The 21270-nt window shown below is 42.9% G+C and overlaps 1 protein-coding gene and 1 long non-coding RNA gene across 2 annotated transcripts in view; both read left to right on the top strand.

The window, feature by feature from the left end:
- The window catches only part of LOC101731007, a 60253-nt gene that overhangs the window by 17445 nt on the left and 21538 nt on the right, over positions 1-21270 (top strand). The window lies entirely within an intron of this gene.
- amer2 (APC membrane recruitment protein 2) lies at positions 5586-7911 on the top strand. Its single transcript, NM_001276500.1, has 2 exons — positions 5586-6513; positions 6685-7911. Exons 1-2 carry the CDS (start codon positions 5679-5681, stop codon positions 7548-7550), a joined length of 1701 nt encoding a protein of 566 aa, NP_001263429.1. The 5' UTR covers positions 5586-5678; the 3' UTR covers positions 7551-7911.

The raw sequence follows: 21270 nt of genomic DNA on the forward strand, positions 1-21270 counted from the left end.
ACTTGTATATCCTGCCCATGTATGTTGTACCTTTCTATTCATTTTAGTTGTGGCCCCAAGACATATAACTGTCCTTACCTAAGAGTAAATGCAAATTTTGATTTGTGGTGGACTCATGCCCTTTGTGCTCTATCTACATTCCACCCCCTCAGGGGCCATTTTGGTGCTGCCCTAAAACTGATCCTAATCACTGCTAATTGATGTACTGTATATTTTGTATGTATCATGCTGTTGGGGCAATAGTTGCCTGTCTTCATTTTCTAAATAGAACATAGACGAATAACTTTAAAAGTCCTATTTACATAAGGTGCCAGACAATGTAGCATCAGTTAAATATTCTAGAAAGCCAAGGGCTAAAAATCAAAGTGCAATTAATTGAATAAAATGAGAGAAAAGTGATGCAAAACCACTTTGTTTGAGTGAAATCCTTCTAGTTAGGTCTGTGCATCTTTCTTCTGCTCATTGGGCACAGGAGAGATATATATTTACTAGCCAATCGATATCTAATGGGTCCTTGTGGGGCAGCTGTGTTGAGATATACATTACAGGGATTTATTTTCCCTTCTGTGGATCAGCGCTAACTATAAAGGAGGGACGCTGCTGCCATGCGTTGGGATTGGCTGAGATTTATTCACAGCTGGGGTATAAAGATCTTGTGTTTAATCTGTAAGCACCAGTCTCGCCACAACAATTTAATCGGTAGCACAGGGATTAATGTCTTGTGTACACTATCCAGTACAGTGATTACTGGAAATCTCCCCTTAGTAGTTGCTGTAACTCTGGTATCAACAAGCCTGTGTATCTGTTCAGGCAGCAGCAAATAGGGTTCACTATGAATGAGAATCTGGATTTGGCAATCAGATTTCGACCATGACTGACCATCTGAAAATGTACAACTAGTCATAGGCCTTTTTCAACCAATAACCTGTGAAACTGGTGGATTGAGGATGCCCGGTGAAAAAAATTTCCACACCTTTGCGCTTCCTATTCACTTCCTGCTGTTAGGATCATTGGGTTGGTCCTGTGTATGGCCACCTTTACTGATACTCTTGTAGGCCACGGGACTGTCTTAGAATAGTAGCTCTAGACCAGTGGTTCCCGGCCTTTTTCATTTCAAGCCCCCTGGACCAACAATTGTTCAGAGTCCCCATTAGTTTTTAACAAGATTACAGATATAGTAATTTTCAGGAATTCAGGCATAGTTTAAAGAAACAGCTAATACTAATGGACCGTCAAGCTTGGGTTTCCAGGAGTTTCTAATAGGCCTTCCCCGAAACCTTGCCTCTTCTGGACTTCTTCAGGCTGAGCTCATCAGGTCCACCCAGGGCACCCAAAAGGGGTCTGTTCAATAAACATCCATACAATTTATGACAGCTTAGTCGATACACTTTGTTGGAGGTACCCACTTGAGGGTAGCAACAAAAGTACTCAAAATCCACTGTATTTTTTTCAGGTCATGTGCCTCTCTCTCTATCACTGCCATACCATATTATGACTTTTTGGTAGAGAATTCTCTATTTATTATAAGTCCCTACGATTAGTCGCCATGACCGACTTAGTTCGCCCTAAGTCCCATCTCCCAAACAGTATCTGTGCCAGCATATCTGTATCTTATCTGAATGTTACTACCTTTTAAAACAGGGGTGGGCAAACTTTTTAGCTCAGGGGCCACATTAACTAACATACAGGCCGGGCCGGGACAGCGTTACGCCCGGGGCTGCCATCAAAAATGATGGGGCCTCTCAGCTCCCCCCCCAGCGACCCGCTGCTTCCTCCATCCCGTCCTTCTGTTCCCCGGCTCCCCAGTGCATTCTTTTATATGGTTGCGCCCCGTGCGTGCTGACGCTGTGCGCACGCACGGGGCGCAACCAATCAGGGCCCGTCATTCTTTTAAGGGGGCCAGAGACGGCTGGCCGGATTGAAAGGGCTGACGGGCCGGATGTGGCCCGCGGGCCGTAGTTTGCCCACCCCTGTTTTAAAATAACCTCATGTGAATTGAATGTACTAAGTAAGCACCTAATGTATGTGAAATAAGCATCTATTTCTTGGTGAGAGAGCAAGTTGTCATTGTTATGTTGTTCATCAATGACAGATCAATGTGGGGGTTTCCGTTCTCAGCTTTCAGCCCAATTCTGCTGCTCAAGCCACTTCCAGTTCTGTATTTTGTGCTATTTATGCATTGTATTTACTAAACGTAAAGGTACTGTCATATGTACTCCATTTAACAGCTACTTGCCTCCCTGACCTTTGATATCTTTCTGAGAAAGAGAGATCTCCAATTCCATTGAAAGGCTCCGTATCAATAAATGAATATAAGCAAAGGCTGTTCTACCTTAATAACCTGGAAAGCATTTAAGCACAAATCCTCCTGTAGTAAATAGACGTGACCGCAGTGTCACATGAAACCTATTGGGCCGGCATGGCCATTCAGCGGCTACCCTGTGAGTCTGCTCTGTGTGCAAACAAAGATCAACCCCACCCTCTGATACTAATCACACTCATTTTAATTAGATTCACTAACACGCATGCCCTGTGTAATTGCTTGTTCTGAGGAAGACTATTTATGGGTATTGTGCAAGGGGTCCTGCTGCCTGTTACTGACTGTCATGATCTCATATGGCATTCATCAATATCCAAGGCACCGCTCTTCAACCTGTCTCTCCCTGGCCATTTTCAGAACTACAACTCTCAGCACTCTTTGACAACCAATGCAGAAAGTTACAGTTCTGAAACTGCTGGAGCACTGAAGGCTATTTGTTTATATTTTGTGTGAGCCCACAGTGATTATAAAGGGTGCATTTGCATCAGATTTACACCTAGGGGCATATTTATTATGCTATGTAAAACGAATTCGGCGGAAAAACGGCATAAAAATCTATGTAAAATAAAAGGAGAAGATCGCCTTCTGTACGCCAGATTTTACGCCGTTATTTGATGTATGTTCCATCGGGAAAAAAACGCGTAAAAAATTACACCGATTTTAGCCTGTTTTTTACATAGCGAAGCCTGGCAATGTGTGGCGAATTTTTACACAGCATAATAAATATGTCCCTTAATACAGTCAGTTGGATTGCAATCAACTGAAAGACTACAATGTTTTAGGTGATACATTGAAGGTTGCATCCAACATGAAACAATAGTTGGTTTTGGGGCAATAAGGCTTTTGGGAGATGCTTTCTTGCACTTGACTTCATTCAGAAAGGCTTTTGTATGAGGTTGGGTTGGGACAGGGCACAGACCAACTAGTGGTGAGTAAGTATGATAGCGGCCTTACAGTTTCTATGCGTTGTATGTTTAATTAAGAACATGAGAACAGTATTGGACAAGGGGCCATCAGAGAACCTTGTACCGCAGGCCCACTCTCCAAACTATTTTTCCATCTCTTCACTCACCTTGCTTAAGGTGGCCATACACGGGCAGATTCTAGCTGCCAATTCAGGTCCTTTAGATCGATTCGGCAGCTTATCTGCCCATGTATGGGGACCCCCGATGGGCAACCTTACCAAACAAACGGATCTTACGATGTAGGGCCACCCTTTATTCTCTTAATGACCTCTCCTTATATAGTGTGATCCAACTTTCCCTCCATTTCTCCTCTTCAATCTTTTACACAAAACGGGTGTAGCCATGTCATAGGCATATGCAGCAAATTGGTTGGTGAGTACTGACACCGGGGGCACCACAAGGTCCCTACCAAGAAGAATGGGGCTTCAGTTTAAAAAAAAAAAAAAAATTCCCATGGAACATAAGCTCACCCCTGATCCACCCAACCATGCCTAGCATTCATCATGGGACTATAATAGGAATAATATATGAATACTATGTAAATTTCAATACAGTTTTAACATCTTTATGTTGCAAACTTCATGTATCAACTTCATGTCGCTCCAGGCATACAAGATTATATGATCCAAATAACTGCTCATACCAAATAAAATGGACTTTTGATTGTATGCAATGGGGCTTACACAGATCAAAAATTTCCTCCATGGACGATGCCTTGGTTCAGATGTAATATCCTGAGCTCTAATGGCTATTTAAACAATGGAAATTAGCAGGTGGTGAAATATATATGACTGAGACTTAAGTGATTAGCAGCTTCCAGATCAGATTGTGTTTCTTTTGGCCTCTGTTGCTTTTTAATCTGGGCACGATGCCGCAAATCCCAATAAATTGCATTCTCTCGCTCATCTCCATTTAAATGATGAATGTGGGCACAAGGGAGAACTTTCTTGGAATTTAGCAAAGCAGATATGTAAATAATAAAAAGCTGAAACTGGTTGGCCCTCCATGTTCAGCCAAAAGTAAAAAGCCAAAAAACTAACTTCCAACAATACCATGCATTGCAAATAAGTTACATTTTTAGGGAGCTACATTAAGAGGGCAGTGATTGGTTGCATGTACAAGTTGTTTATTTTAGAGAGCGATTCAAGGACATGCTAGCCTGGCCAATTAAACAATGTAACTGTTCAAATTTAATACAGGTATGGGTTCCCTTATCTGAAAACACATTATTCTGAAAGCTCCAGATTACAAGGACATTTCCCATAGAGCCCATTTTTAGCAAAATATTTTCTAAATTTTAGAAATGATTTCCTTTATCCTTTGTAATAACAAAACCGTATCTTATACTCAAGGATAACTAAGCTGCGTGAATACATATTGGGGCAAAACAATTCAATTGGCTTTTTTTCATGTTTAAATGATATTTAGTAGACTTATGATATTGAATTCTAAATTAAATATGATCCCCTATCCCAAGGTCCCAGGCATTCTGGACTCTTACTGCACCCTTGGGGGGCAATTTGGCTTATTTACAACATAATCCAAGCCAGCCCTAGAGTTTGGCAAATTGTTATACAGAGTCACAGGCCCTGTGCATTAAAATGCTACTCCCCCTGACCTTTCAGTTTAACCTGTACCCACACTGGGTCTTATATTAAATTACTATGATGCAGACAATACATAGAGGGTATTGGTGTTTCAAAAACAACAGCAAGGCAGGTTGGGGAGAGAGAAAGCCCCAGACTCTCACATGTCTGCCTATGGGTGCTATTTTGAGTGACGTGCCTTGGTGTCTGAGTGGGAGAATGGTAGTCGTCCAGGGCACAGTGATTTATCTAAAACACCATTTTTCAAGAAACACAAAAACATAATAAAATTACCGCCATTGCGCCACCACATTAAGATATGTCACGGGTATACAATTCAGAGTAATATAGCATGCCGTGGATAACTACAGAACTAAATAGTTGGCTCAGTTGATTCTCAGTGGCACAGACTGGAGCTATTTAATGAGACTGCAAAGGGTAAACAACCAGGGAAACAGAAAGGGTTAATCCTGCTGGTTCTACCGTGCATGTATTCTGATCCCATAAGAGAAAATGCTGGGTTCTAGCAAACACGTTTAACCCAATCCCAAGTCCCACTGGGCTAACTGCATTGGTAAATGGGCAGGTTACATAAAGCTTCTGTGAAAGGGGGAGTGTATATTGTGTTGCATTTTGCAATAGATGGCACTGAGCTGGCTCAAACCCAGAGCTGACGAAAGCCGCTTATCCCATTGGTTGCCATGGAGATGAACAGGAGCAGAGAAGAGGCTGCCAGTGAGAAATTCAGCATCAGGCATCTGTGGGGGTCTGCAGGAGGAAGGAGGCAGGATCAAGGAGAAAGCAAACATGGACTTACATTATGATTGTGCCGAGTCCCCAGCAGCCGAGCAGCCATCAGGGAAAATTAATAAGACTGCCTTTAAATTATTTGGCAAGAGGAAATCTGGCAGTGGCATGCCCACCATATTCGGTGTGAAAAACAAGGGTGACAGCAAAGGCACTGGCAAAATAGGAATGGTACGGAGCAAGACCCTGGATGGATTGGCTGATGTCGTGCTGGAAAGCAACAAGAAAGAGGAGCCGTGCACCGAAGCCGGGGCTGGTCAGCTGAACCCCGAAAAAAGCCCCAAGGTTTTAACAATAAACGCAGATGTTTCATCCAACAGCTCCGTGGCCAAGTCACACAGCTTCTTCTCTCTGCTGAAAAAGAATGGGAAATCTGAGAATGTCAGAGGAGAGCAGGCAGAGCAGAAAGCTGGCAGCAGACAAAAGAGAGGACTGAAGGGGCTGTTTAACAGCATGAGATGGAGTAAAAAAGATAAAAGCTATAAGGACGACAAAGAAGGGGCTTCGGAAAGCCAGCCTGGCCTAATTTTGCCCAGCTCGTTGACTGCTAGCTTGGAATGCATTAAGGAGGAAACACAAAAACCTTTGTGTGAAAAGGGAAAAAGCACAGAGGATATTCCAGCTGATGTACCCTTGGCAGAGCACAGTGGGGACGTAAACACCTCAGCAGAGGAGAATTCCCTAAAGGCAAGTGAGGAATCTCCCTGCTCAGCACTCATTACTGAACAACCCCAGCTAGAGGATGCCCCACTCGCCCAGCTCCAGGAGAACCTTTGCCAGCTGCCCCAGCCAGAGGTGGAGACCCTCCAGAATAACAAAGATGAACACGTAACAGGTGAAATTCCAATAAACACTGTTTCTGTTGTTGAACCCGAGTGTGATGTTGCTCAAGAAATTGCAGTCCCTGACCCTAACACTGTTGACCCACCCTCAGAGCCATCTTTTGATCGTATTTGTTTATTGTTGGCTGATGTTACGTCACTGAAAAGCTTTGACTCTCTTACAGGATGCGGAGATGTTATTGCTGACCAAGATGATGATGGAGGGAGCAGCATGGGGTCAAAGTTGGTGCCAGGTAATGGCAAGAAAGTCATGTCCAAGAAGAACACAAATATTGTTGCCTACCAGGGCGGAGGGGAGGAGATGGCCAGCCCAGAGCAAGTGGATGAGACTTATGTCCAAGAACTTTTCAGTATGATACCTCCTTCAGAGGGGGCAAGTGAAAAAACAGAAAAGGTCAATGGCACTACACAGGCCTCAAGGGAGGTCAAATGCAGTGACAGTGCCCAGGATAGAAATGCTATCAAGCCAAGCAAGTTAAAGCAGGTGCCCGTTTATCGCAAAGAGCGGGGAGATCAAAACAGCAAAGCAAATGAGAAGCGACAGTGTCTACGCAACAGTGATGAGGGTTACTGGGATTCACCAACGCCAGGTCAAGAAGAAGAAGAGCCCAGGAGTGTGGGAAAACAAGCCCTTGCCAGAGACAGCTGTAGCGGAGATGCCCTGTATGACCTATATACAGATCCTGATGAAAGCATAGCCAAAGCACAGGTGGAGGAACCCCCACTCAGCCATTCCCACTCCAAACCCCTATCTCCTGTAACCACATCATGCCCAGTAAAAACAGCCAGCTCCAACAAAGAATCCAAGATCCCCATCAGCATTAAACATCTGCCCGTTCACACTACAAACCAGGGGACTGACAGTAGCAGTGGCTCTGCCACTGGGCATCCACATCCGGTGAAAAGTGAACTACCCAGAACCAAAATCCCAGTCTCCAAGGTACTGGTACGGAGGGTCAGTAATAAGGCCATAACAGAGACAGCAGCAGGTAAAAGAGCCATCCATGATCCTGCCAGAAAACATCACTGACACTGTGGGAAAAGCAAGTCAAAGCAATGGTGGTGGTTGTTGTTGCTGCTTTACAGCCGGCTCCTACTTAAACGGATCATTTCATTTAACAAATAAATGACAACTTAATCAATTAACCCAGGGCAAATCCTCAAATCAAATTTTTTTAATACTTGCTACACCAGATTATTTTCTGTTTTGTTTTCTACATTTGTACGGTTCTGGTAAAACTACTGGGCATCCCATTTGGATGTTTATTTTTTTCCCTTACAATTCAGATGATCTATGTTTAGTATTTATTTTGATGAAAAATAACGATGGAAGAAAAAAAAAAAAGGAAAAAATGCATGAATAAAAATATTATATTATTGCCAAATTTAAATACGTTTTACAATGATGTATTTCTAACCCTTTATTCACCAGTCAGGGAAAGCAGGGGAATTAACATTTAACACAGTTGTTGAAATGCCTGCCAAAGGGGGGGGGAGAGCAGTGGGAGGGGGTGGTGGGAGGTCTGGCACAATTGGTACAGTAGGGGGGAGTGGGGCCTGTTGTTAGAAGGACAGTGCCCCTTTGTGTAATCTCCCAGCGCTCTTGCATAAGACAGTAATGCTCCAGGCTTTTGTGAGCTTAATGGGCATCTATTGCTCCCATAACATATACATAAATATAGCCGCTTTGCAGACTCAGTCTTTTATCTAGTGCTCCGTTGTGTCCCTGGGTGACCCCAATCAGAAAGTGTCACCTTGTAGCTACAGTGATGTTCTTGAGATATATTTGGGGGACCAAAATGCTAGTCCCCATATGTAAATAAATGGCACTAAGTTTGCCCAGAATCAGTAACCCATAGCAACCCGCAGCAACCGATGTTTGCTTTTAAACAAATGACTGGTAAATGTTCCCTGCTGATTGATTGTTATGGGTTACTGCTCCTGGGCAAACTTAGGGCCTTTTATACCAAGGGTACTTGGTCTGACATATAATTTTGGGGTTCAGCATGGCTGCTTCTTTGGTCTATCTCAGAGGCTGGTATACAGTCAATTCTTTCCCTCACCAAGATATAGCTGCTTGGTCCAGACCCGGGCTGACAATGTGTAGATTGTGACAAATGCGGGAGGGGCTGCTGTAAGTAGGGTTTCCCCCTCACACCTATAATGGTGGCTACATATTAAATTATTAAATCCATATTCTGCATAGCTAGTTAGCAATTAATTTAGATGCATATTGCATGACTGCACAGAAATCAGTTCAGCCTGCAGCATGCATTTACATTAACTGCTAATTGGCTATGCAGGATGTGGATTCAATATGGGGCTGCTTTTAAATGGGTGAGGTGGCAACCTTAGTTGTAAGATGCCATAGACAGTCACTATTTATTGGGCTGGTGGGGGGCAGTTTGGGTTTCTGTGTACTTGAAATGTCAGGGCCTATTTTGAATGACAGTTCCAGCTAGGGGTAATGTAATAAAAGTCACAATGTTTGCATGTCATCTAGTAACATACAGCAACCAATCAGCAGGTAGCATTTTGGTGGCTACCTGTTTGAAAGCAAATATATGATTGGTTACCATGGTTTACTCGACCTGCTGCAAACTTTGTGACTTTTATTATTATACCCCTTTCTAATCATGTGATCAATAGAATCTACATTAACAGCAAATAAACCTGCAGGCTGCCCAAAGAAGCCCTTTGTAAACCATTGCAGGCCTGGACTGAGATTCAAAATAGACCCTGGCATTTCAAAAACACAGAGGACCAAACTGCCCCCCACCAGCCCATTAAATTGTGACTGTCTATGGCATCTTACAGCAGCCCCTCTGGCATTTGCCAGAACCCACAGATTGCCAGTCCAGGCCTGATCACTGAATCTGCTTCCTGTAAAGCACAGCAGCTGTAGACAGCTCTTCAGCTCTTGGTAGGATGCTGGGAGTTGTAGTTGAAGAAGATTTGGAAGGATGTAGTTGGCTTTGGGATGAGTTCTGACTCCACTGAACATCATAGCAGTTAAGGTTACTTCTCTGGTGGTAAAGCAAAATTGTTCAGAAATGTTTGGCTTCTTGTGTATCTATGTTCAGAACAGAATTCACTGCTGTGCTCTGTAGATGCACGTGTTTTTCTCAAGTGCGTCATTAGGCCGCCCTTTATTTTGGAGAGGAGGAACCAAACAGCATTGCACCACTCTTTTATCAGTCCTTAACCAATTTAATGCAGAAAAAACTTTATCTATATGTGTAACAGTTGTAAGGGCCAAATTTATATATATAAATATACACACACACACACACAAAAATTATAAATATGTTTATATATGTACACTTTTAGATACACATTGACATAATTTTGGGTGTCTGTGTAAATATACACAATTGTGTCACTAATTCACCTGGCACCACAGTCATTCTAATAGGGGCTGCAGATATGAATGAGACAAGCAGTGCTATCAGCCTGCCCCTCGGTCACAGTGAAGGGGCAAAGGTCCATTGATTGTAGATGGCAAATGCACTGGACTAAAGCATAAATGTGACGTAGGCAGATGTTTCATTAAAGATTTCTTTTTTATTTAATGAAAATAGTATGTGGCATTTTTCTCTTTATACACATTGTACTTCTATATATTTCCATGGGTTTTTATATTAGTAATCTACCTGATTGTTAACATGCAGTGCCCTTTAGCTCTCTGGCAAAAGATATCTAGGTTTGTGCCCAGAAGGTAAAATGAGAATTTAGCATTTAGCCAACAAGCTGTTGCTGAAATACAAATCCCAGATCTTCTTATGGCCAAAGGTGATAGACGTTGGTGTTTAACAACAGAGGACGAGCTCTGATAATATTAATTGTGATATAGCAAAAAACAGTTGTAGGTGTTTTCGGTGCATATCAGCTTTTTACCCCACTATATTTTAAGTCCCTGTTTCTTAACCTTGGGTCCCCAGATATTGGTGGACTAAAAATCCCAGCATGCTTTAATTCTTGATTATATGTTAAAGAATGGTGAGAGTTGTTGTCATCATTTGGTGACCCAGTGTTAAGAAAGCAAGTTTTAAGTTGTATTAACGCCATTATGCTTTTCTGCATTCCTAGCCCCGAGAATGCTGATTAAGGAGACAATGAGCAACATTTATACACCGGATTGTGTTTAACACTTAAATAGACAGTAAGAGGTAAAGCTTATCATGCACTAACAGCAAGTTGCCATTTTATCCCTAAATGGATATAGTTTATTGTGTTTGTATACATATGGTGTTTATATACATAGGAAGGTCTGTGCCACTCGAAAATGTTGTATGATTTCCAGCTTTTATTTTCCTAAATGGGGTAACCCTGCCCCCCCCCCCCCAAAAAAAAATTTTTAGGCGAATGGATGTGGCTGGACTTGGCTTAGCACTTTTCTTGATCCTATTAAACACTAAAGGGGCCATTGATGAAGGGCACAAGCCAACATGATTTTTGTACTTTGCACCCTTCCTGCTGTTAGCACCCAAGGGTGCAGGACATTGTGCTCCAGACATGCACTTTATATCTAGTTAACAGTACCTGTGCATTCACAAGCTACTAGCTGGGTGGACACATAGGCATTTTTCCCATATCCCCTAATTTGTGTGTCATTACAACCACAAGTGCTTATTGAATGTGCCCCTGTGAGTGTAAGACCACTCCATAGCCCTGAGTACGGTGGGGAAGCATTTGGTCATAAATAGACTGTTCTCTTGTTTTAGTGGTTAAGGAAATAGCCTTGTCTAAGTCAAGCTATATGGCATCTCCCACTTACATGGAAGTTTAGAGAAGGAATGTTATGCACACACAGTAAATGCAAACCCCTCACCCCCAACTCATAACTTACTGGTGCTTTCATTTGAGGAAATTACATGGCTAAGACTTATCACCAGCAGCTTCCTTTCATTTCCTATTGTTTCTTACACTGCCTGGGATACAATTTTATGCGCAGTCATAAATCTAATTTTCAAACATGATTTTCAACTGGAATAAATACTTAAAATATGGGACCCAAATTCCAGTCTGTCAAATAGTACTAGATTAGGTAGAAGAAAGTCCACTAGGAATGCTTGTGTTTGTGCATACAATGACTGTCTTTGTTCTCCCAGATAATACATAGAAAATACTTGTAAGCTCTCACAGGGAGAAGCTTAGCACTGTCAGGCCTGAATTAACAGAATCCATAATTTCCAACTCCTGATTCAGGTGTGAAGTCGGCATGCTAGGTTTGTACCCATATTAAAGGGGCATATAGCAGTTTTTTTCTAAAAACCTACGTCATGATTTAAGGCTAAAATGATTGCATCCCTAAATATCCTGTCTAATCTGTGTCTTTATTATGAGTTGTGGGTCCTAATTGTCCTTCCCAAGAACCACAGTAGGAAGTAGTTAGCGGATCCCAGTTCTGCCCTCACATCACGCAGGAAAAGAGATACTCCAGTTCCCTGTCAGGTCTGACTAGTTGCTGTGCTAGCTCCCTGTCTATGACATATGAATTAATTGTCTGTCATCCTATAGTGCAAGACCAAAGTACAATAGCTGGGAGATGGTGCCTATAGTAACAGTGGGGATAATAGCCTCTGGGAAGGGACTGTGGCTGTGGGATAGCAGGTATAGTAGGGAGAGATGGTGCCTATAGTAGCAGTGGGGGGATAATAGCCTCTGGGAAGGGACTGTGGCTGTGGGATAGCAGGTATAGTAGGGAGAGATGGTGCCTATAGTAGCAGTGGGGGGATAATAGCCTCTGGGAAGGGACTGTGGCTGTGGGATAGCAGGTATAGTAGGGAGAGATGGTGCCTATAGTAGCAGTGGGGGGATAATAGCCTCTGGGAAGGGACTGTGGATGTAGGGTTGCAGGTATAGTAGGGAGAGATGGTGCCTATAGTAGCGGTGGGAATAATAGCCTCTGGGAAGGGACTGTGGCTGTGGGATAGCAGGTATAGTAGGGAGAGATGGTGCCTATAGTAGCAGTGGGGGGTAATAGCCTCTGGGAAGGGACTGTGGCTGTGGGATAGCAGGTATAGTAGGGAGAGATGGTGCCTATAGTAGCAGTCGGAGGATAATAGCCTCTGGGAAGGGACTGTGGCTGTGGGATAGCAGGTATAGTAGGGAGAGATGGTGCCTATAGTAGCAGTGGGGGGATAATAGCCTCTGGGAAGGGACTGTGGCTGTGGGATAGCAGGTATAGTAGGGAGAGATGGTGCCTATAGTAGCAGTGGGATAATAGCCCCTGGGAAGGGACTGTGGCTGTGGGATAGCCGTTATAGTAGGGAGAGATGGTGCCTATAGTAGCAGTGGGGGGATAATAGCCTCTGGGAAGGGACTGTGGCTGTGGGATAGCAGGTATAGTAGGGAGAGATGGTGCCTATAGTAGCAGTGGGATAATAGCCTCTGGGAAGGGACTGTGGCTGTGGGATAGCAGGTATAGTAGGGAGAGATGGTGCCTATAGTAGCAGTGGGATAATAGCCTCTGGGAAGGGACTGTGGCTGTGGGATAGCAGGTACATTATAAGGAATAGTAATGAGTTATCAGTTATGGCAGATCCTCTTAGCTTACCCCCCTGTGCGCCTGTCCTTAGCACAATAGTAGCAATAGTAGCAATCAGATAGAAAATAAAGGAGGAAGCAAAGGAGCAGAAATATGCTGCAACTTTCTTTATTGGTAATGCAGCACACCACACTTTACTGGTGCATTACCAAAAATGTACAGTTTTTCTCTTACATAAATAACAGTGCAAATTGTAATTTATCTCTAGCCCAGGCACAAATGATGGCCCTGCTCTAATTTCCTTTGAGAATATATTAAAACAATGTATAATATGAAAATATTGCCCCTGCAGGTGGGTATTAAACAGCGAGTGGCTTCTCTGCAATAGCAAGAAAGCAGATTCTACCTGCAATATAGTAACATCATTCATATTATATCATGTCATCATTTACAGAATGAATCATGCTTACACAATGAGCAAAATGACAGACTAGATGCTGAGCACTGATGACAAGTGAAGGGTTACTATTGTCTCACATCAAGAGGCAGATCCCTAGTGCCAAACGATTGGCTGGCCAACATGCAAGCTTACTGTTCATTCCCGAATGAATGCGACTTGTTTAAAACAGTGGGATATTTTGGTTTAAGCCCCTGTGTGAGGTGTTTCGTCAGGGCCCACCTTAGCGCCAAACAACGTTTTAGACATATGAATAAATTGTTCTGATTTGCTATAGATCTAACAAAATCTACCAAATTCATTTTCACCGCTAATCTCATCTTAAATTACCTTTAAGTTAATTAAGAAACAAGACTGGTGTAAAACATGAGGTGTGGGGGGGTGGACAATTCACTACTACTAAGTCACCACAGAACCCTTCCTAATGTAGCATTATTGGCATCCCTGTGCATGCTTAGTGTAGCTGGGTTCAACTATGTTCCCAGTATGCACATGTAAGTGCAGTTTTCCATGCTCTGGGCATGTGTAGGGCATGGCTGGAGCAAGGAGGTAGAAGTAGATTTTTTTTTTGCTGGTTATGGCTGCAGTGTCATAGGGCTGCTGTACCCTTGAGCACACAAAGCAAATTTAATAACAAGGACTCTTTAAAAGAAACCCCCCCTCGCACCCATTTCTAACCAGTCTACTCCCTGTGTCCTGGGGCAAAGTTTGCAACCTTTAGAACTATGGCACATAGATATTTGCCAGGCAGATGTCAAAATGTTTGGAACTGACTCTCCATTATTTTAAACGGTAATCTCCTGGACCCTGCTCTGCTCATGTGCCTGTTGTGGGTCAGTAGTTTTTGGAAAGGTGAAAGTCAGCATTTCCTCCACCAATATTAACCTCTTGAATTTAAAAATATCATTGTGTTGTATAATGATGTCATGGTTTTGTTTTGCAACACCAAGGGGCCCGTTCATTAAAGCTCGAGTGACCGCAAATTAGAAAAATTCGTAATTTTTCTAATTGTTAGAACTTTTCGTATTGACCACGATAATGTAGTTAAAATAGTATGACTTTTTTGTGGTTTTTGATAAATTCTGCCAAAAAGTTGTATTTTTCGCAGAGACTATGACTATTTTGTAATACATTCAAGCTTCGGTATCGTGACTTTCCTTGGGGCAGGTTGGAGCTGCAGAGTGCCATTGAGCCCTATGGGAGACTTTCCTTGGGCCGGGTTGGAGCTGCAGAGTGCCATTGAGCCCTATGGGAGACTTTCCTTGGGCCGGGTTGGAGCTGCAGAGTGCCATTGAGCCCTATGGGAGGCTTTCCTTGGGCCAGGTTGGAGCTGCAGAGTGCCATTGAGCCCTATGGGAGACTTTCCTTGGGCCGGGCTGGAGCTGCAGAATGCCATTGAGCCCTATGGGAGGCTTTCCTTGGGCCGGGTTGGAGCTGCAGAGTGCCATTGAGCCCTATGGGAGGCTTTCCTTGGGCCAGGTTGGAGCTGCAGAGTGCCATTGAGCCCTATGGGAGACTTTCCTTGGGCCGGGTTGGAGCTGCAGAGTGCCATTGAGCCCTATGGGAGACTTTCCTTGGGCCGGGTTGGAGCTGCAGAGTGCCATTGAGCCCTATGGGAGAATTTGCTTGGGCCAGGTTGGAGCTGCAGAGTGCCATTGAGCCCTATGGGAGACTTTCCTTGGGCCGGGTTGGAGCTGCAGAGTGCCATTGAGCCCTATGGGAGACTTTCCTTGGGCCGGGTATGAGCTGCAGAGTGCCATTGAGCCCTATGGGAGACTTTCCTTGGGCCAGGTTGGAGCTGCAGAGTGCCATTGAGCCCTATGGGAGACTTTCCTTGGGCCGGGTTGGAGCTGCAGAGTGCCATTGAGCCCTATGGGGGACTTTCCTTGGGCCGGGTTGGAGCTGCAGAGTGCCATTGAGCCCTATGGGAGACTTTCCTTGGGCCAGGTTGGAGCTGCAGAGTGCCATTGAGCCCTATGGGAGACTTTCCTTGGGCCAGGTTGGAGCTGCAGAGTGCCATTGAGCCCTATGGGAGACTTTCCTTGGGCCGGGTTGGAGCTGCAGAATGCCATTGAGTCCTATGGGAGACTTTCCTTTGGCCGGGTTGGAGCTGCAGAATGCCATTGAGCCCTATCAGAGGCTTTCCTTGGGCCGGGTTGGAGCTGCAGAGTGCCATTGAGCCCTATGGGAGACTTTCCTTGGGCCAGGTTGGAGCTGCAGAGTGCCATTGAGCCCTATGGGAGACTTTCCTTGGGCCGGGTTGGAGCTGCAGAGTGCCATTGAGCCCTATGGGAGACTTTCCTTGGGCCGGGTTGGAGCTGCAGAGTGCCATTGAGCCCTATGGGAGACTTTCCTTGGGCCGGGTTGGAGCTGCAGAGTGCCATTGAGCCCTATGGGAGACTTTCCTTGGGCCGGGTTGGAGCTGCAGAGTGCCATTGAGCCCTATGGGAGACTTTCCTTGGGCCAGGTTGGAGCTGCAGAGTGCCATTGAGCCCTATGGGAGGCTTTCCTTGGGCCGGGTTGGAGCTGCAGAGTGCCATTGAGCCCTATGGGAGACTTTCCTTGGGCCGGGTTGGAGCTGCAGAGTGCCATTGAGTCCTATGGGAGGCTTCCAAAATCATGCATTGAAGTTTCAAAGCCAGAAAAGTTTTCGCGCCGTTTAAGATCGTTCGGATACGAACATTTTGTGACTTTCGGATCGCAACCACAATATTTTCATACGACCAAGAAAAGAATTATCGCGCAATTTACACATCAGAAATTATTGTGGTTACTCCAAATTTTTTCCAATCGTGCTTTTAATTGGTGAAAATTTGCGCTTTAATGAATGGGCCCCCAACTATAATTGTGCATTAGCAAATCTTTCCTTTGCATAGATTCATATTTGTTTTATGACTTGGGTCATGTTTTCAGTAAACTCACAGCCTTTCCAGCATCACATTATAAAAAGTATCTATGACATTGCATCAATCACATTAATACATTAATTGGTCCATAACTATGCAATCTTCGAAAGGCAAATATTGCTGTTAAAATGCTGCAATACTTCTAAGTGGCTACAGGATGACATTTATTGTTAGAAGTGTTTGGGATTTATACAAGAAAAGGCATTAAGTTTGTCCAGGAGCAGTAACTTGGTCACCTGTTTAAAAGCAAACATCTTATTGGTTGCTATGGGTTACTGCTCCTGGGCAAACTTAGTGCACTTTATTACATATGGGGGTTTGTCATTTATTAAAGGGGTAGTTCACCTTTGAGTTAACCTTTTGTATTTTAGAATGCCCTATGCATCACAGTTTTTCAATTGGCCTTCATATTTTTTTTAATTAATTATTTGCCTATCACTTTTGCATGTTTCCAACCTTCAAATAGGAGTCACAGACCTGTGCAGTGTGAGGCTACAGTTTTATTGTTATTGTTTACTGTATTACTTTCTATTCCAGCCTTCTCCTATTCATCTTCTAGTCTCTCGATCAAACTGGCCCCTAAAACCCTAAAAAACAAAATCATTGAACAAATTGCAACTTGAGTCAGAATATCGCTGTCTTAAAAACATCAATGGGCCAAGTTCACCCTGTATATACCAGAATTTCACCGCTATTGCTGACAGTAACTATTTTGCCATGTAACCCAATGTACTTTAAATGTGACCCTCTTAACACCATTATATGATTTAGCATGACTGATATCTACATACAAATACATTTTGTATGTAGATCATTTTGCTTCTGCAAATGTTCTACAAAATATATTTTTTTCAGAAAAGGAACTGCTGAACCTGTAATGACTATGGTGCCTCATTTGTAAGGGTGTAATTATAGGATAATTGGGTGCCTGTTGCTTTACTGATTGCTGGGTTAAGATGGAGTTAAACAGACTCCTACCCCCTCTAGTCTTACTGAATGTAATTAATGTGTCAGCGTTTCAATACCACAGAGGGTTCTCTTCCTCAGGGCATGATTACAGAACAAGTAAATGATGACATATAAGATGTGTACCCACCCCAGGAGGCTACCAGCTATCTGTCCTGGCACTCACTTGGGGTTGGCCCAGCCAATAAGCACATCCCAGTGCAGTAACCCCGTCCACGTTGATATCCACTTTCACATGCTGTAGACATAGGATTCTGAGAGTTTTATTTGATATTCAATTTTCAATCCTTTCTGTGCTTTTGTAATGAATAAATTAATCTTTTGACCAAGATTTCTAGCTCTACTCTACTATAGCTCTACTATGGTATTTAAAGTTCTAGTAAAGTCAGGGAATAAAAAGGCCTAAAAAATATAGACAATGAGAGGCTTATTTATTTTCATTTTTTAAAAAGTTTAGGGGCAGATTTAGCAAAATATGAGATTAGAGCTCACCACAGGAACAAATCACCTAATTTCTATTCATTCACATGGAAATTGTAAAGGTGTATTTGTCAGTGGGTAAGAGAGTTCACCATTTGATAAATACGACCCTACAAAACCCATAGGAATAAAAAGAAAATGAGTGATTTTTTTCTGTTGTGAGCTCTAAACTCATAGTTTGATAAATTTGCCCATTCTTTATTCAGTTCAAAGAAACTTGACATGTTACAAAATTTTGCTTAAAAAAATTCAAATATAAAAACTGGACTGAAAAAAATACATAAATTTGCCTTCTACTTGAACTCACAAGCTTTGGTATCTGAGTTTTTTTATTTTTTTGTGCTTAATTAATACCGAACATTTGTGTTAACTTTTTGTATTACGCAGAGAATGATTTTTTGTTATTTGGAATTTAATTATATAAATTTTTGTTCAGCAGCTCTCTCTAGTTTGGAGTTTCAACAGCTATCTGGTTGCTAGTGTCCTAATTACCTTAGCAACCGAGGAGTGGTTTGAATGAGACACTGATATATTTATAGGAGAGGACCAGAAAAGAAAAATGTGTTATATAAAGTAACAATAACACTAATAATAATAATAAAACTGTAGCCTCAAAGAGCAAATGTTTTGGCTGCCGGGGGCAGTGGCCCCCCATTTGAAAACAGCAAAGAGCAAATTTAAAAATGATAACAAATAAATAATGATTGTTTTCTCTGGAAAAGAGGCGCTTGCGAGGGGACATGATTACTCTGTACAAGTACATTAGAGGGGATTATAGGCAGTTGGGGGATGTTCTTTTTTCCCATAAAAACAATCAACGCACCAGAGGTCACCCCTTTAGATTAGAGGAACGGAGCTTCCATTTGAAGCAGTGTAGGGGGTTTCTCACGGTGAGGGCAGTGAGGTTATGGAATGCCCTTCCTAGTGATGTGGTAATGGCAGATTCTGTTAATGACTTTAAGAGGGGCCTGGATGAGTTCTTGATCAATCAGAATATCCAAGGCTATTGTGATACTAATATCTACAGTTAGTACTAGTGGTTGTATTTATAGTTTATGTATGTGAGTGTATAGATTGGTAGGTGTGGGTTGGGTGTGCTGGGTTTACTTGGATGGGTTGAACTTGATGGACACTGGTCTTTTTTCAACCCTATGTAACTATGTAACTATGTAATGAAGACCAATTGAAAAGTTGCATAGAATTGGCCATTCTATAACATGCTAAAAGTTAAGTTTTAAACCACCCCTTTAAGGTGCCATACCTTAAATATTATATTTATATAAATTAGGATACAGCCATTTTTTGCTGAATCCCTTTATTATTTCTGCTTTCAGTGGTCTCTAACTCTGTGTTCATCAGCAGCTCTGTCCCAGTGGCAGCAGTGCCTGTGTATTACTCCTCCTTTACCACTTCTTCATCCCTCCAAGTAAAAATCATTCACTGCGTCATTTAACATGTGTGAATGTCACAGCTTCTCTCCCTCACTGGCCTTATGTATATAAGCAAGGATATCTGGCTTTTACTTCTGGCAGCCCCGGGGCCCCTGACTGAGGGAATAGCTGCCACTTGTGTTACATCGCCATCTCTGGGGCTTTTCTGGGATCCTTTCTTACTGAATTTATTAATTCCTCATTATTTTACCAAAGTTATCGGTGGCCTCGTTAAACAATACTTGCAGAAATGTGGAAATGAGCCTAGAAAGGATCTCTAGGATCTATGAGGAAAAATGTATCCCCTATTGTAAAATATAAAGAGATTAGAAGGCATCAAGGAGTTCCATGTCCATAGAAAATTATGAGGTGTAGGCCTTGGCTTTTATGCGAGTAATTGAACTCCTAGGTGACTTCTAATATTTTCATATTTTACAAGAGGGGGGTACATACTGTATTATTATAATTAGGGATGCACTGAACCCACTTTTTTTGGATCTGCGGAACCCCCGAACCCACCCTAATGGATTCTGCCTAATCCGAACCGGAAAGGGTTAAAAGTTGCCGCACGGCTAAAAATCCCCCCCCCCTAAATGTTAACCCTTTCTGGATGCTAATTAGGATTTGGATTCGGTTCGGCCGGGACTGTGGATTCGGCCGAAACTGAATCCATCAAAAAAAGGCTGGATTCGGGCTAATCCGGGATTCGGTGCATCCCTAATTATAATACACAAGTTTCTTAAAGGAGAATGCAAGTCAAAATGTAAAGAGCATACTGCCCAATAGTCCTCCTATTGTTTAGTAAAAACGCCACACTTTTGGCTCACCTAATCACATATTTACTCAGTTACACTTACTTCACATTTTCTAGAACAGGCAGCCATCTCTAAAAAGGTATTCTCCCTTCCTTTCCCTCCTTGCTTCATACTGCATATGTGTTTCATTCCCTCCCCCCCTCCCCTCTGCCAGATCCGCTTCTGATTGGCTGGTGGGCATGTGTAGCTCAGAACAGGAGTCAGGATCAAGTTATACACATGCTCAGAGAATAGGAAGGCTGCCACTGGCACCTACAGGAAGGGGAGAGAGATTTCAGTGATGTCACTGTAGTCTTCACACTGCTGTAGGCTGCCAGCACCATATCTCAGAGAAGCAAGCAGGGATCTGGGAATTTAGATATGCAGTAAGTACCTAAAAAGAATGCCTTTAGACTTACTTTTAATTTATATTAACCTTTCATTGTCCTTTAAAGGACATGTAAAGCCTACATTTGCCTACAATGTATATCAGTTGGGCATGCATCCCCCTCCCAAATGGCATCATTTGTACTGCATATATCCCCTCTGTTTGCCAGCACCATCACATTTTCCTAAACCAAATAGCAGCTTTCACCTGGTGGCCATTATTCCTCTGATACATAATTGGGTACATTTAAATCTGCAAACAGCCTACACACACACAGACCCTTATTCAGCAAACGTTTCATCAAGAATACAGGCTCACACAGGCACAACTGACTCTGATAAAAGTTCTGCTGTGTTTGAGAACTGTAGGTAAAGCTGAGCTCAGGAGAAAGAAACTGAAGCAGACAGCTAGAGCTCAATTTCTATGGGAACCAGCATTGCCATCTCTTTACTGGCTGCTAGACTGGGGGGTGTGTTTAGTAATCTGAGCTTAGAACAACTGAGCATGCCCACAAGCCAACAGCCAAAGCAAATTCCTGAGGGAGGGGGCTGAGTGGGTTACAGGAGGAGAAGGAAATCTTAGTGATTAAGGGGATGTTGCAGCCTTACTATTAACCTCTGGACAACCAGTGTGAAGGTATTGAAAGATTTCAAAGAGGCTGTTCACAGATTCCATTTTTGTGTGTGGGGTTTACATGTCATTTAAAGGGGCCATTTACAAAAGTTTGTATTTTTTTTCATGATCTGTTTTTTTCCTGGAAAAAAACAACATCTTTTTGCTACTTATTGTGCATCAAAACTGCAACAAGGCAGAAAGTAAAGATACCCCGTCTAAAGGCT

This window comes from Xenopus tropicalis, chromosome 2, assembly GCF_000004195.4.
Source record: "Xenopus tropicalis strain Nigerian chromosome 2, UCB_Xtro_10.0, whole genome shotgun sequence".
Taxonomy (NCBI): Eukaryota; Metazoa; Chordata; class Amphibia; order Anura; family Pipidae; genus Xenopus; species Xenopus tropicalis.

Bases quoted from the DNA above. Each gene is read 5' to 3' on its own strand.
- amer2 (NM_001276500.1), top strand. From the start codon at position 5,679: ATGGACTTACATTATGATTGTGCCGAGTCCCCAGCAGCCGAGCAGCCA. The intron at 6,514-6,684 runs GTGAAATTCCAA...ACTCTCTTACAG, and splicing joins CAAAGATGAACACGTAACAG to GATGCGGAGATGTTATTGCT.